The 16,970-nt window shown below is 41.5% G+C and overlaps 1 protein-coding gene across 6 annotated transcripts in view; it reads left to right on the top strand.

Annotated features, from left to right (window-relative positions):
- apc (APC regulator of WNT signaling pathway) overlaps positions 1-16,970 on the top strand; it is a 45,948-nt gene that overhangs the window by 5,961 nt on the left and 23,017 nt on the right. For 4 of the 6 annotated variants that reach the window (XM_023796095.2, XM_072714887.1, XM_023796078.2 and 1 more), the window contains exon 2: positions 2,491-2,643. In XM_023796095.2, coding sequence (XP_023651863.2) covers positions 2,509-2,643 — 135 coding nt within the window. In that variant the 5' untranslated portion in view covers positions 2,491-2,508. Of the gene's footprint in view, positions 1-35; positions 755-2,490; positions 2,644-16,970 lie in introns of those variants that run through there. The other 2 variants (XM_023796087.2, XM_072714885.1) reach the window with 2 other exon arrangements.

A 16,970-nucleotide genomic window follows, 5' to 3' on the forward strand; every position in this document is an offset into this window, starting at 1 on the left:
TGCATCTCAACAACTAGCTAAATATTTCTCTTTGTGTGCAGTCTTATAAGCAAATGGGAGGAGGTAGAATTTTAAACATTAGGTTTATGTGAGTGTCAGAGCTGAGCTTTTTAGCCCTTTGTCTCCATGGATGTGAATAGGAGTTAGTGGAGGGTGTGGGGGATGTGCCTGTCTGCTCTTTATCTATGAGCAGCTAAAGAAATGATAAAAGGGTGCATTGTGCTTCGGGGTAAAGAAAATACCAGGATGGCCAGAGTGGCAAAAAAGCTGCTAGTGGCCGTCAGTGTTACGGTGGTGTTTTAGTTGTGGTGTGAAGGTTCAGCTGAGTCTCGTTGTGCACCAGGGAGTACCGAGACGAAGCAGGGTCGGGGTGATGCCGTCTTACTGTAGGTTTCCCTGGACATCTGAGGCTGCCCGCGCCACTTCAGGAGAGCATGCTCAATCCCGGTGACAGCGTGGCGGCCACATACGCCTGCCGACCGTCGAGTGGATGCGGGCGAGCGCTGGCTCCTGTTTCCCTGGAGAGACTCTGTGCTCGGCGGTGGCTGAATGGGGGGGGGCTTCGCTCTGGGGCTGGGTGCTGTGAGAGCATGTAGAGGACTGTGCTGCTGCCTCCAGCCATCAGTGCGAGAGAATGCAGTTGCACCGAAGATGCCCTGGTGTCAGGGCTGCACGTTGGCCTGGAGCTGATTGTGTGCGGTAAATTCCCCGACATCACAGAGTAATTATATGCTGTACACAAATTACTGCCATGGTAAGTGGCATTTTTTGGTTAGGGATTGGATTGATGTGTTATTTATGAAGCTGTGCCTCTCTCGGTCTTGACCTTCCCTTCCTGAATCTCTTTGTTGACCGTGTTGCTTTTTTAAATTCATTTTTAAGTGCTCCTTTGTGTTGTGACATTAGTTGTATTAGAGGTGGGCGATAAATCAATTTTATTGATTATTTCGAATTTACAGTTCAAGACGATGTGTTTTTATGAAAATCGATTTTATTACTTATTTTACACGCGAGAGCCAAAAGCGGAACTAATGCAATGCATCGTTGTTCACGGGTAAATTAGTGCGGCGCACCCAAACGCTCTAGCGGATTCACAAACAACACGGCAATAGTTCGGTTTTGCGCCTTCGGACAGAGACCAAAGAAGTCCTCGTTGCAAAGTCTGTTTAAAAACTGTTGCAACCAAAGGAAGCAGCACGACCAATTTATTCCAGCACCTAAAGCAGAGGCACACAGCGGAGTGGGAGAGGTGCAGCTCCCAGCGAAATGAAAAAAACCCGCAGCACCAGCACAACATCCAAAATTAAGCAAGCAATCGTCCCTGACACATTTTCGAACTGTGTGCCATTTGATAAGAATGGGGCACGGTGGAAGGTGCCCATACATGCTGTGGAAATGCCGGGATTCATTAACATGCTAAAAGTTTTTACAAGTTTCTAAAAGTGTTTATAATGGCGTGGTCTGCCATGTCACTTACAAGCATCTTTTTTGGCTTGTCAAATTGCATTTTAACTCTAAAGTAAAAAAAAAATAATTAAAAACTTGTTTTGAACCATTTATTTGTCATATGTAGTTTGATTTTGAGTAGGGGAGGGGAAAATTGATTGAAATCGAAAATTGGATTTATTGAAAAATATCGGAGATTTTTTTTTAGGCCATATCGCCCAGCTCTAAGTTGTATATGACTGAACATCATATATGTGTCTTTTATATCTTTTTTACTGTGTTGCATTTTGATTTCTTTGGTCTGCTGTACCACCAGCATCTCACTTTGATCATGCTCATTTGTATTAATATATTTATGGCTGCTCAGCTGTAGTTTAACAAAAAACTCTTGAGGAACTTGCACATTTCAGTTTCATATATTTCAGCCAAATTTCCTGCCAAATTCATATATTCTAGAGTACATCAGTTTGTTTGGTAAGATTATATTTGAAATATTATTAATTATAAATTATAGTTTTATATAACTGAAAATAGTCTGGTGTCTATATGCATATACATGATGTTAAGAAGGACAGGGAGATGGCATTTAAACCAGCAAGTATCAATGAGTATATGCATGTGTAACTACCATATTATTTCTATTTGTGAGCTAGACTGAATATTTTCCCGGCTTATGTTAGCTATCTTAATAAACAATAAACAATGATCTCAAAATGTACACTCCAAAGTATAGGAGATTAAGACATAGTTTAGAACAGATCTATCTGTGAGTAGTGTAATTTCATTACTGCTTCACAGCAACCCTAAGATGACCTGTATGTCTTGAAACTTCTAGGGTTGCCTTTGTCATTATCTTCAGGCCCTGAACTTGTGTAGTGTTTATATTCTGGATAATGTCTCCTAACTAATTTTTTTCTTTTCCTATATAGGACACTTTTGGAATTAAAAATCTGATTACAGTGTGGTGTGAAACAAATGTTCTTTTTAAAATCCAGTTCATTATTGGGATTTCAGAGGATTTTAAAGAGAATTTTGTGTTTTCAGGTCAAGACGTGGTCCAGGATGGCTGCTGCTTCTTATGACCAGCTGCTGAAGCAAGTGGAGGCGCTTAAGATGGAGAACTCCAACCTCCGCCAGGAGTTAGAGGACAACTCTAACCATCTGACCAAACTGGAGACTGAAGCCTCTAATATGAAGGTAAGGAAATCCAGTCTATTCCATAATGTCCTTTTAAGGGGATCTGATGCTAAGCCTTTGAACCCATTGTCAGTATAAAAATATTTTGCCTTCAAAATACGAAAAACATTTTTTTTCCTGAAAATATAACAATTTTTCAATGTGAGAACATGCTTCTGCTTTTATATTATAAAGCTTGCCATGCAGCCACTGCTTAGCTGTAGGCTTTGAGTTGCTCAGCTCTCTTGTCTCTCATGCCTTAAGCTGACATGTTTGTAGCTGTATTGTAAAATACAGTATACCAGTGCAGCTCACTTTGGTTTCCATTGCTGTCCTTGTGTCTAAATTCCTGCGCAGACGAAGTGTATGTCAGGTCTCTTGTCAGGCCAGAAGATGCTGTGTTGGGAGTCTTGCTGGTACATCTTCCCAGTGTCGAGGTTTTGGAAGAAAGAGTGGGTGTGTTTCTGTTTGGCAGAGCACTAGCCTGACTGGAGCGAGCTGACAATCACCCAGTGTGGCCTATTTCTTTGATCTTTTCAGCGAATTCTGGCTTTTTTTTGTAGAGATGCTTCACTGCCTGGGAGGCTTCCATGGTGCTCTTTCTGTCTGGCTTTAATGGTACATTCACGTCAGAAAATCAACTGTGATTGTGGGTTAACGGGCAGACTGATTAAAATGCCATTCAACCCACTCAAATGTTGGTGTGATTGGTTGAGAGGAGGCAGATAATGCTGTACCACGATGTCAGACACTTTTCATTTAGTCAAGCTTTCGATTTCCCGGTTCTAATGCTTGTCAAGTAAAAGTTGATGTGAAAGGCGTAAGGCAATATACAATTACAGGAACAATACTGGGATCTCTTACTTGCTTACTGAAAACTGAAATGTTTACATGTTTAAAAATGCCAGGGTGCTGGGTTGTCTGTAATTGGACCTTACAGCACATTTAATTGGCTAATGGAAGTAAGACTCATGAACCCTCTGGCCGCCAACTGTCATCCACACCCTTTATTTCCCTTCCGTTTTTTCCTTGACTTCCCAAACCCAAAAATGAACCTTTGGTGATAAAGTACCCTGAATATGAATTTATGGGGAGCTCATGTACCTATGGAGTAACTGTCGGACTAACCGAAGACAGTCTTCTGCGTGCTTATGATCACACTGCGTTAAGGTCATTCTTTCTTCCATTTATTAAGTAATTGAATAGCCCTGAATTACATTAAACCGTTTATGCATTTATTCTGATGTCATTGCTGTTAAGTAGATACGGAGCCTAAATTCCTCCCCCTTCCACGGGGGAGTGCTATGATCCTGGGTAATGTGCTTCAACATGGTTTATGCAGAAACTAAAGGGAACTGAAATGAATTCCCACACCACACTCATCTGAATAGCTGTCATCTCTGGGCTGCAAACTTGTAGTCTGTGGATTATTTTTGCAGAAATGCGTGTCCGTAGCCACATTTGTGTGCTTAGGCGCACATTTCTCTTGTGTAACTCTTTGTTTGATTTGCTTTAATTCCCTTTACGCACAGTGACGGTTGCCTGGATTCATTATTCCCCAGCTCTTTCATGAGGCTGTTCTCACGACTGTTGTGGGCAATTTATTTTGTACTTTTAAAAGGTATTTTTGGAACATTTACAGTCCCAGTGTTGTCCCCTATCCACCCCCCCCCCCTCAGCCTTCTGTTTAGTTGCTGACAAAAGGGGACTTGGCGTGGAAATTCACTGTGTCAGCCAAGTGCTTGCGCTCCCTCAGCACCAAAAAAAAAAAAAAGGCGTTCTGCTTTAGCTTTTATTCCCCCAAGACAGGATTTCAACGGAGGAGCCCTGCCTGCCCCCCTCCCTGGTATGCTAATGTGGGGGCAGTGGGGCTGGTTGTCATGCTGCCAGGGTTTGCTCCATTCTGGAAGTGGAGGTGTCCGCTGCAGAATTCCCCTCCCTCCTTTTATACATTCCTTTCAGCCCTATGTAAATTGTCCCCAGCCAATGCAGACCGAGGCCCGTGGTGATTGGCAGTTGTCGGTCATCGTAAAGGAGGGACAATGACGAAGGGGTTCTACACGGTGTGTGTTCAGATTTGAGGAGTTTTTTAACATCAAAAATATGATCTAATTATTCTGTTTTGAACTAAAACTAGGTCATCACTTGATTAAGGATGAGAACTGCATGGTAGGATAACTGGCATGGTTAACAAGTGATTCCAAAGGCTTATCTTATATGCATGTCATTGCCAAAAGTTAGTATTTCTAAAGGAAATGCTTTTTAGTGTTTAGTGTTGGAACCATGTGGTGATGTAGTTGATTACATAAATGCATTGATCGGTGTGGTGAATGCCTACATCAACGCATCATGTTATCTCAGACTTTGAAGTGGACAAGATTATTAGGCAGTGCCTAGTAATGGAGATCCTCTGGCTAAATGATCGTGGAACATCAAAAGTCTGGGAATATTTTAAGGAAGTGCAAACAATATGGTAGTGGTGCACCGATTGGGATATTTTGACTGAAAATTGATGATTATTATTGATATTGATTTTTTTCCCCCAGGCATCAGTCTTACTGCATTTTGCAAATATCTAAATTATACAAATAAAATACTGGTATCAGTATCAATGAGTACCAAAAAGTGAGAATTGGTCAGAAAAAATGGTATTGATGCCTCCCTAAAAAGGTAACTTGTGGTGTTATGTGGTAACATGCTGTCCCCTGCTGGTTTGAGTAGGAATTAGGAGGAAGGTGCAGCAGTGAAAGAATGAAAACAACTGGTCAGCTTCAGCACAACAGAGGGGAAGTCACCCCTGACCCATTAAACCAAAAGTGACTTATTTTACAGGCTGGCTTTTCCTGCTATTGTATTTAATGCTGCTGAGAGATCTGTTCCTGATTCATTTCCACTTATTCTTCCAACAAACTATTTGCTGGATGCTTCACAACTGCTGCAGTTCAAAATTTTGTCTGAATTTCCATTGGTAAGGCTTATGTGTACTAGTTTTTTTGTCAAGCTTGGTATTATCAAGTCTTAGTGGACCAACAGTGGAACCCTGAACTTGGTTTTGTATCTGGCTGTAAAGGTTTGCTTTGATAGAAACGTGCCACTTGTAGCCATGTTGACCTTGATGCCTTGTGTGGGGCCGGGGGAGCAATTTCTGCACAAAGCCCCCGATTTACTTGGCTGCCCTCCCTCAAGTAGATGGTCATTCTGCTAAATGCCATGGGAGACCTTGAGTATTGCTGTGCATTGGCAGTTAGTTTCAGCTAATGTGCATTGGTAGCATGCCAAAGCTATACATTTTATGCTGTATCACTTCAACTATTGCAGTGATGGCCTAAAAGTTAACACACACAGATTCCCCAACTTATTTAGTACTGCAGATTCTGCTGTAACTTTCATGACTGGAATTATTTTAGGCTTTTAGGTATAATTAAAGTAATACCACTTTATTCCAAGTGATCTGCTCATCTTCGGCACTGTTCTGTTATTATAGATGGGGACTGCTTATAAAATAAACTATTCTAGAGCCTTTTTGTTAAGGGCTGGAGATTAATTTAAAAAACCTTGGGTGTTTGGGGGGTTTAGGTTTTCACTCCCTGCGAAAGTGTGATCTCCTTTTGCAGCTCTGGTATTGCTATCACAGCAGCCTTGCAGAGCAGTGGACAGTCTGTTGAGCGGCATAATGGCTTCCAGGGGAGTTCTTTTTTGATCATATGTGCGTCACAACTGCCGTTTTCTGGCTGTATTGACAGGGTAGGATGCCTTAAAGTGTTCTAAAATATGCCGTTCTAAGTCTGCTTGAAATTGCTGCAACTTAAGGGTACACAAAAACAGGAAGATCCCCCTCCCTTTCTGCCATAAACTTGATATCAGCAGAATTGAAGTTTGAACATCTGAACCCTTTTTTGGACTGTAGATGGACTACTCCCACCTCTCAAAACTTTATTGTTACAAAGATTGCACATCTCTGTGCTACTGCTTGTTGTTACAGTACTTCCAGATCGTCACTCTCCTATCTGATTTTTTTATGCTCCCCCTACTGCGAAGGGTATGTGTGTGACATCAGAGCAGGCAGAAGTCACTGTGCTCACATCTACTGAGTAGCAAAAAAAAACTCTGGCAGCATTAGTGTTCAGCTTGAATGCCACAAAAAACACATCCACAATGAGAAAGAGCTATTGTGCAAGTAGCTCCTATTTCATGTTAAATCTATCTTTTTAGAGACTGCCAAAAACTAAAGTATTGGGCGTGGATCGATCATGTATGGCCAACACCCAATCTGGTCTGAATTGGTGCCGATACCAATCCGAATATCAGATCAGTGCATCTCTAGTGCTAATCAGGGCTGTGGAGTCAGTAGATAAATGCTCCGACTCCGACTCCTCAGTTTCTAAATCTTCCGACTCCGACTCCCCGACTCCGACTCCTCTGTATGTATGTACTATGCTAATGTATTTTCTACATCCATTGGAGGAAAGGAAGGCAACATACATGTCATTTCACCACAGAACTACTGGCTAGGAAGCCAACACTCTACTATAATGGCAGATTAAAGACAAACACAATGAAAACAAGGATTTTGCCACCGACCGATGTGCGTGTACAATCGCGGCAATTGATTGGCGGCCGCAGATTGCGGGTGTCCACATGGACGGGCAGATCCAGCTTGCCGAAAATCTCGACCACCGCCCCCATCCAAAGTAATGTGATGCCTCTGTCTGCTGCAGTGGCTGTCTCCTCTGTCAGCCGGCCGGAAATTTAGTGCATTGTGTCACTCACCGGCCGCTGAACAGCAGAACGAGCCTCTGCTGGAGACAGGTAGGGAGATCTGTGTTCTCGGCTCCTTCGGCCCCCTTCACTAGCGCATAGCGAAGGGGAGCCGACGGAGCTGAGAACACACCAGATGATTTTTCAGGCGTTTGACGCGTGATGACTCGTTGAACGGCCGAAAAATCGGCAGTGCACCTGTAAATGTATGGGGGGCTTTAGGCTAGGTTCACAGTTCCCTGTAACAGTGGAACACGACACAATGGAAAGCGGTGCCGCACCTTACCTGTGCATTACATCCCATATAGTGACGCAAACAGTCAATGAAAAGCATGCTTCATGGTTACTTGACATGTTCGTTTTGTGGTAACATTATGCACTGCATGCATTGGGCTTTATTCTTACAGCAGAGAAGTAGTTCATTATGACTGTTTGTGAATTGGGACATTTCAACTTACTTTTTAAATTCCCATTTAAATTTAGTAGGAGTCGGAGTCGGTTAACTTTTTGCCGACTCCGACTCCAGGTACCCAAAATTGTCTCCGACTCCGACTCTCCGACTCCGACTCCACAGCCCTGGTGCTAATGACCAACTTGTTTGGAGTTTATCCAGTAATTTTGATGACAAATATTTGGTGGGTATTAGTTATATGACGATGCTGCTTTTGTTAATGGCTGTTGATTTTTCATGTGCTTTTGTGAATCAGAGTTTGGAAGTCAGGTCCTCGTCATCCAGCATAATAGAGATAACAGAAGCTCTGTTTCAGCCTTTTCAGTACCAAAGTCTCTTCCCCGAGATCTGAAGTTTGACTAGGCCACAGAACAAGGTCACCCCTCTTGTGCCCTTAGTGACAGTGGAAAAGCATTTTCTGTACTGTGTGCCTTGGAAAGAGAGGCTGAGGCACTTCCATCTCAAGTGACTGGGGCAGAGGAGGCAGGGGTCGTCTTGCACATTGTCGGGTTTCTTATTCCCAAGGGGAGAAGTTAAGAGCTGGATAATTCAGTGCCCATAGAAAGCAGCCGCAGCCCTCAACCCCATTGTTGTAGGGCCGCATTAGAGTGCTCGCTATGTGCCGAGCCAGGCGCGATGACAGACAGCTTCCTGAGGTCCCGCCAGTCCCACCAGGGCTTGTCAGCTTTCCGCCGGAGCCCATGGTCCCTGATGACAGCCCCCATGAGGTTTGTTTATTTTTGAGCAGTGGTGTTGCTATTTGCATGCATGTTTTTGGTGAGTCAGATGTCTGTTTATCAAGTGTAAGTTATACAATTTTAGATCTAGCCACAACGGGCTTGATGTACCCATCATTGAGTAGATCAGATAGGCAGAATCTTAAGGGGATGTAGTTGTTTTCTAGCATCATCAGTTGTTTGTTTAAGGACACTACATTTCTCACAGAACACTGTTTCCCCTACCATTATATAAGGGGGGCACCCCGCACCCCCAACAGCACCAAAGGTCAAGTTAATTTTATATTCTATATAGCTCCATTTAAGTAATTTAAGGTTACCTTTCCCATATCCTCCTGAGACCCAAGGAAAAAAGTGTCCTTCAATTTTAGGTTATTTTTCTTTGGAGGAAATAAGACATCTTACAATTTAGATTTTTTCAAATTTATTTTTAATTTTACAGCATGTCCTCTTGAGTGTACAACAGGAATAAATATGTTTCCTTACATCAGTGAAGAGAGATGCAAAAACAACATGTCCACTACAATGGACATAAATGAATCGGTGGGGTCTCAGGAGGATAGAACAGGTCTATACATTGTCCTTTTATTAAACAAACTAAATAGCCTTATGTTATTTATCTTATTTACACAACAGATTTTTGTCTCTACAAGGTCGTGCATTTATAATTCTCCTCTGCTCTCTGTATTGCGAATGGCGGAGTTCCGCCCCGATGCGTGCGCACAGACACGTGTGCACATACACAGGTGAGCACACTTCCACCAGCAGACAGAGAACGCACGTCGGGAAATATGTTGCATCAACCACCTGAAAAGCAGACAAAAATATCTGCGTATCCAGAAAGATACACTGCAGTGACAAAAGCTGCACACTTTGTGGATAATTGTCATAAAAAGAAATGTTATGATGTTTAGTTCAGTTGTTATATTGACTGCTGTCATTAAGAGAAGCACATGAACACCATGAATTCTGTAGGTGTCCGTCTGCCACGCCCCCAAAGCTGTAAACCTAGGGGAAACACTGCAAAATATGACAAATTTCTGGTAATTGAATTATTTTTTTCTCTTTCGAGGTTTATTACTGATTTAATGATAGTTTTACAACAAAGGCAATGCAAAAGTAAAGGCTGCATCAAGCACGGTGGTCTAGATGATTGAACTCAATGGCTTGTACTCAATGTTGTGAAGATGGTTCCTTAGAAGTCCCCTTGCTGTCTTGTAGGTATTTATTTCCCCCACACTTCAAACTGGCTGACAGCTGTCACCCCCTGCCAAGAAAGAGATGTAAGGACATTTTAATTTGGGGAACTTCTGTCATACAAAATTCAGTGAAACAAAGGAGTGCTAGAATACAGTGAACAGAGTCAGGAAACTGTCCCGTAAAGTTTATTGTGGTAAATATATGACTCTGTCCTGCATTCAGGCTGTGTATTAGAACAGTAGAACAGTCTGACTTGATTCGTTTTGAGAAAGAGGAAGAAACTACTTCAGCCTGTCAGAAGTTTTTGGGTTTAGTTTGCAAGAAAAACTTTTTTACTCCATTCTGGAAGTGGAGGTGTCCTGCAAAAGTTTTCATAATTTTAAAATGGCATGCAAAGAATGTATAAAATGCATTAACCTTACATTAAAAAGAAAATGCACACACAAATTGTCCAGCACCTATAAATAAATATTATGGAAAAAAGTATGGTAACAATACTCAGTATTCATAACTATTCAGAGTCCAGATGTAAGAGTTCATTATTGTGCGTTTGATTCATAGGTTTGCATGTTGAGGTACACGACAGATTATCAAAGGAGAAAAGCCACTTTCAACAACTAATCAAGTTTATTACGTTTTTTGTTCTATTGGGTTAACTGGGACTGTGTGTACGCAATTTCGTTCCTCATGCAAATGTGATACGAATGACAATAAACTTTCCTTGATCCTTGACAACTTGTAAGTTTTTCAACTACTGTTGTATTTTCTTCAGTGGTTCTGACTTGGCTTACATTTCCCTGGCAAAGATGTAACTTTCATAACCCTCTTAACCTAGATCACAACGAAGCCGACAGAATTATTTATTACTATTCAAAAGCGTCCAAGATTGTATTAATGGGAGTGAAAACAGGATACAAGATTCAAACAGTTGGTTAATTTAGCTGGAATGAAGAATACACATCTAAATTAAGATCAGGGCAAGTGAGATTTAGGACAAGATAGGTTGATTTTTTCAGAATTAGTCATCAGTTAAAAGCTGTGATGGTTTTTGAAGTGTGTGTTGTTATGCTGGATGGCTGTATTGCTCCGCTATTGCATGCTTCATAGAAAATGATAGATTTGAGAAATGACGTCATAATTTTTGTTCATTACTTAAAAATAATGTAAGAATACACACCAAGAAACAGAAGTGGCATAGTGCTAAATGAGCATTGGTGGGGGTGACAGTGTTTGTTGTAGGCATAGTGACATATTGTGGTTAGGAAGCCTCATTAGATTCTGTGTGCCTAATACTTTAAAGACAACCCATGTGAGTCGTCTTTGCCCGTTAGCCCCCTGCTGTAGTTCCTGTGATTGCCACCAACACAAGAGTGTAATGTTTTAGACTTTTCTAGCTAGTCTAAAGTCCTCATTGCACAACAAACCACTGACCTTGAAACAGTGTGGATTGTGCTTGCTAGACGTTTCTCTGATTTCTCTGATTTGATTATAAGGGAGGCTGCTTCCGGCCCGCTGCAGCAAGTTTTAGTACATGGAAGAAAGTAGATTCCAGTAAAGATAATGAAGTGTGCAACTATAAGTTATGCGTAAATGTAAAACCATGCGTGGGTGCCTTAGCATTAAGATCCTCTGCCCCATGCTCAAGGCGCACAAAGGCATTTTGAAGCTGGTGCTTTTATGTGTATTCTCATCATGCTCAAAATATATCGAGGAGTAATTCTGAAAATCAAAATGAAACGGTTACTATAAGAAATTGTACAGTTTGGTTCGCAGCCCACAGTTCACAAAGGTGTACTGCGGTTCTTTTGGTTCAGCACACAGAGTGATTGGACTTTCCAGTAGTCCTGCACTAGCTGTTCAATTAGGGTGCTTTTCCACCGCACAAAGTACGGTACTTTTGGTACTGTACTTTAGGTACTTTCGCTTTTCCATTGACTTCCGGTGGAGTACCAGTACCTAAAGTTCCAGTACCGAAAGTGCCAAACCAGCTGGGGTACTTCTTTGGTACTTCGGTACTTTGGGGTGGGACTTACAAACGTATTTGCTGTCGATTGGTTATGCAAATAGCCTGCCACTGAAACACAAACTACACACAGCGAACAGCGAGAAATGAAATAAAAAAAACAGTAGAAACAAAAATATTAAAAAAGTAAAACGGAAGGATGGACAAACGAGGAAACAGGTTTTAATCGCCATATGGTCGGATGAACAGATCCAGCAGGATTTGGATGACACGACTCGGAATAAAGTATTTCCCGTAATAGCAAGCCGCTTGGAAGAAATGGAGCACACGCAAAACATCGAACAATGCTGCTTGAAAATAAAAAAACTTAAGCAGGACTAGAGGTAAGTGAAGGATCATAGTAACATGTTTGAATTCAGCGAAAGAAATACCGCGTCTCGCTTTGTGGTGATGTCAGTCAGGGGTGAACACTGATGATGTCATTTGGCGCCGGTAGCAGTTTTTATGCCAGTGGAAAACTGACACAAAAGAAGTACCATACTTTTGGTACTTTACGGAAGTACCGAAAGTACGGTGCCTGGTGCGATGGAAAAGCGCCCTTAGCAGTCGCCCTGTTTTGGATAGTGCTGAGACTTAAAATTTGAAAATGGTGAGCCGAAGCAAGTCAGGCCATGACCCACAATCAGAATGTGCCTCCATCTTTAAAGTCTGCTGTGTGGAATCACTTTAGATCTATATAACCTACAGCAGCGACAGGAGAAAAGTCGTAGCCAAAACATCAAAATAAGTAAGCACTTTTTAACACCTCATTTATGGTTGTATGTAGAATCGATGCTGTCAGTGTTGTGTAGCTGCGTAGCCTATGCCATCATCTGATGCGCACTTCCCCAGAAATATTACTACACCTTGCGGCAACACAGACCACACACAAGTATAAATTCTTCCTGTGGTGTAGGCCACTTGCGTGGGCCACGGCGTAAGCTCTGCCTTTAATGGAAAAACAAACAAACATGGCTAACCATTTACACTGACATTACCCTCACTAATCACTAGCAGCCGCTACAAGTAAGCCGGCGATTGGACAAAGGCAGCTGTCTCTCTCATTGTTTTAAAGAACCGCTGAGCAGACACAAAGCAATAACCAAAACTTTGGGAGTGTTTATAGCTAAATATTTGCAGCCCTGCTAGGATGTTGAGCTTTTGGGTTTTCAGTGTGTGATTAAAATACTCACATAACATTATCACATACTTTTTTTGTAACCGCTTCATGCTTCAACACTATTCTAATTTATGGAGAAACTCGTGGCAAATTGGACCTGGTCTGACAATGTACATATAATAGGGCTTGGCAATATCTAAAAAAATTATAAATTGAAATATTTTAAAATATCAGGATGAATATCAATTCATCCAACACTCCTCCCACATACACACACACACACACACACACAAGCACAGATGAACATGGCACCAAGCAAAGCACTTAAGTTTTTTTAAGCAAAAATAAAAGCAAGAAAAAATGACATACGGATAATCCGCATGACAGTAAGACATTAAGACTTCCTGACATGGGGGAGTGGGGGAGTGCCGATTGGCAGGACTGATGATTTTTAATCTTGTGGACCATTATAACCAATGTTTACATATATAAGAAATAAGACATTTACAAACGAGAGGAGGCCATTAGGCCCATCAAACTTGTTTGGGGTGAACTTAACTAATAGCTCAGAGTTGTTAAAATCTTATCTAGCTCTAATTTAAAGAAACCCAGGGTTTTAGCCTGCACTACACTAGCAGGAAGACTATTCCATACTCTAACTACACGCTGTGTAAAGAAGCAGGGCTGTGGAGTCGGAGTCGAGGAGTCGGAGTCGGAGACAATTTTGGGTACCTGGAGTCGGAGTCGGCAAAAAGTTAACCGACTCCGACTCCTACTAAATTTAAATGGGAATTAAAAAAGTAAGCTGAAATGTCCCAATTCACAAACAGTCATAATGAACTACTTCTCTGCTGTAAGAATAAAGCCCAATGCATGCAGTGCATAATGTTACCACAAAACGAACATGTCAAGTAACCATGAAGCATGCTTTTCATTGACTGTTTGCGTCACTATATGGGATGTAATGCACAGGTAAGATGCGGCACCGCTTTCCATTGTGTCGTGTTCCACTGTTACAGGGAACTGTGAACCTAGCCTAAAGCCCCCCATACATTTACAGATGCACTGCCGATTTTTCGGCCGCTCAACGAGTCATCACGCGTCAAGCGCCTGAAAAATCATCTGGTGTGTTCTCAGCTCCGTCGGCTCCCCTTCGCTATGCGCTAGTGAAGGGGGTCGAAGGAGCCGAGAACACAGATCTCCCTACCTGTCTCCAGCAGAGGCTCGTTCTGCTGTTCAGCTGGCCGGTGAGTGACACAATGCACTAAATTTCCGGCTGGCTGACAGAGGAGACAGCCACTGCAGCAGACAGAGGCATCACATTACTTTGGATGGGGGCGGTGGTCGAGATTTTCGGCAAGCTGGATCTGCCCGTCCATGTGGACACCCGCAATCTGCGGCCGCCAATCAATTGCTGCGATTGTACACGCACATCGGTCGGTGGCAAAATCCTTGTTTGTCTTTAATCTGGCATTATAGTAGAGTGTTTGCTTCCTAGCCAGTAGTTCTGTGGTGAAATGACATGTATGTTGCCTTCCTTTCCTTCAATGGATGTAGAAAATACATTAGCATAGTATATACATACAGAGGAGTCGGAGTCAGGGAGTCGGAGTCGGAAGATTTAGAAACTGAGGAGTTGGAGTCGGAGCATTTATCTACCGACTCCACAGCTCTGTAAAGAAGTGCTTCCTCAAATTCATTTTAAAATCTTCTCCCGCTAATTTCCACTTATGGCTACGAGTTCTAGTACTTAAACTAATATTGCAATAGCCATTTGGCTGAACACCATTGAGACCTAGAATCTTATATACCTGGATTATGTCCCCCCTTAATCTCCTTTGTGCGAGGCTGAACAAATTCAGCTCAGCTAACCTCTCCTGATAAGCAGTGTTAATTTTGTTGAAGAAAAATTTTCATCATAGTTATCGTCAACAACCTTTATTTTCAGACTAAAATGAGACGATAACTAAAAAATGATTTCGCAATTTATTTTTGCACTAATGGCACTACTGATTTTACAGTACTTCGTTTCCAAGTAAATAAACATAAGTTTGTGTTTCAAATAAGAGTGAACTCTGTGTCTGTGTATTGCACAGTCAGACCTTAATACCATCTCTTAACATTGGTTTCATTTTATCTTGGTGAACATAATGACTTACTGGCATCAATAGGAAACTTAAAAAATTACACTTTTAATTTTAGTCGACTAAATCAACTGTAGTTTTACTCGACTGAAATCTCATGATATTTAGTCAACTAAAACTAGACTAAAGCTAAAATAATTTAGATGACTAAATTATGACAAACTAAATTATATTTTAGTCAAAAGACTATGACTAAAACTAAATAAAAATTTGCTGTCAAAATTAACACTGCTCATAAGACATTCCTCTAGGACAATGAATTATTCTTGTAGCCCTACATTGAGCCTTTTCCAAGGCAGCAATGTCCTTCTTAAGGTATGGTGACCAAACCTGCACACAATATTCTAGGTGGAGTCTTATAAAGGAATTATATAATCGTAGCATCACTTCCCTTGACTACACCCAGAGATGTAACCCAACATTCTATTGGCCTTTTTTGTTACTTCCCCACACTGGCGAGAGTGGGACATGGAAGCATCAACATACACACCGAGATCTTTCTCGTAATCAGCTACCTTTATTTCAGTGGAACCCATAAAATATCTGTACTTTATATTTCTGCTCCCTGCATGGATTACCTTACATTTATCTATGTTAAATTTCATCTGCCAGGTATCAGCCCAGTCGCTAATTAAATCCAGATCCCGTTGTAGCCTCTCTGCTGCTAGATCAGTATCTGCTACACCACCCAACTTGGTGTCATCTGTAAATTTAACCAGTTTACTGTATGTATTGCTGTCAATGTCATTAATATAAATTAGGAACAATAATGGTCCTAAAATTTAACCCTGCGGTACCCTACAATGACCGCAGGCCCACTGCGACATTGTGCCTCTAATAATTACCCGCTGCTTCCTGTCTGTTCAAACCAGTTTTCAGTCTAAACTGCTACATTTCCTAAAATCCTTGCAGCTATGAGCTTTAGCAAGAACCGTTTGTGGGGGACAACATCAAAGGCCTTCTGGAAATCTAAGTAGATCACGTCGTAGGCCTTTTTGTGATCAATTTCTCTTGTAGCTTCTACAAAGAACTCAAGTAGATTAGGTAAACAGGACCTACCTCTCCTAAATACATGTTGGCTATCCCTCAGAATGTTATTTGAATCCAGGTAATCTACCATTTCCACTTGGATGATAGCTTCCATTACTTTTCCGGTTGTTCAAGTAAAACTGATTGGCCTATAGTTTGCTGGATTACTTCTATCCCCTTTTTTGAATATGGGTGTTATAGGTAAAATGCCATCAGGGCCCTGCGATTTATTTATTTTTAGCTAGGCTTTGTACAACATCAGCCTCAGTTATTTCATCTAGTTTTACCCACACAACTTCTGTACTTTTTATTTTTTATCAATGAGCTCCCTTACCTGCAAATTTTGTTTTACGTATACTGCAACTCCACCTCCCTTCTTGCCTATCCGTTTTCTACGGAACAACGTGTAACCATCCATATATTCTTCTCCATCATTGTCACTTATCCATGTTTCTGTTATTCCTATAATGTCATAAGAGTCTGATGAAATGAAAGCCTCTAAATCAGGGGTGCCCAACTCCAGTCCTGGAGGGCCGGAGCCCTGTGTAGCTTAGTTCTTTCCCTGTTCCACCATTAATGATTCAGCTCAAGAGCCGTGTGGTAATTAGCACAAGGAGTTGAATCAGGTGTGTTAAATGAGGGGAAACCCAAAAATGTGCAAGGCTATGGCCCTCCAGGACTGGAGTTTGCCTTTTACAGTGCCCACTTTTAATATTAATTGGGGCTTTACATCTCCCCCCACCTATATTCATAATTAACCCCCCCCCCCAATATTGATAACTTTGTGCGCTATACAAAAAGTTTAAAATATATATCTATAAAGGCTTGTTGATTTATGTAATTTTAAGGGGATTTGAATATTTTGTCGAATGGGTGAAATGTTTTTCACTGTTTTTAATGTTTATTT

The sequence above is a fragment of the Paramormyrops kingsleyae genome, chromosome 7 (assembly GCF_048594095.1).
Source record: "Paramormyrops kingsleyae isolate MSU_618 chromosome 7, PKINGS_0.4, whole genome shotgun sequence".
Classification (NCBI taxonomy): domain Eukaryota; kingdom Metazoa; phylum Chordata; class Actinopteri; order Osteoglossiformes; family Mormyridae; genus Paramormyrops; species Paramormyrops kingsleyae.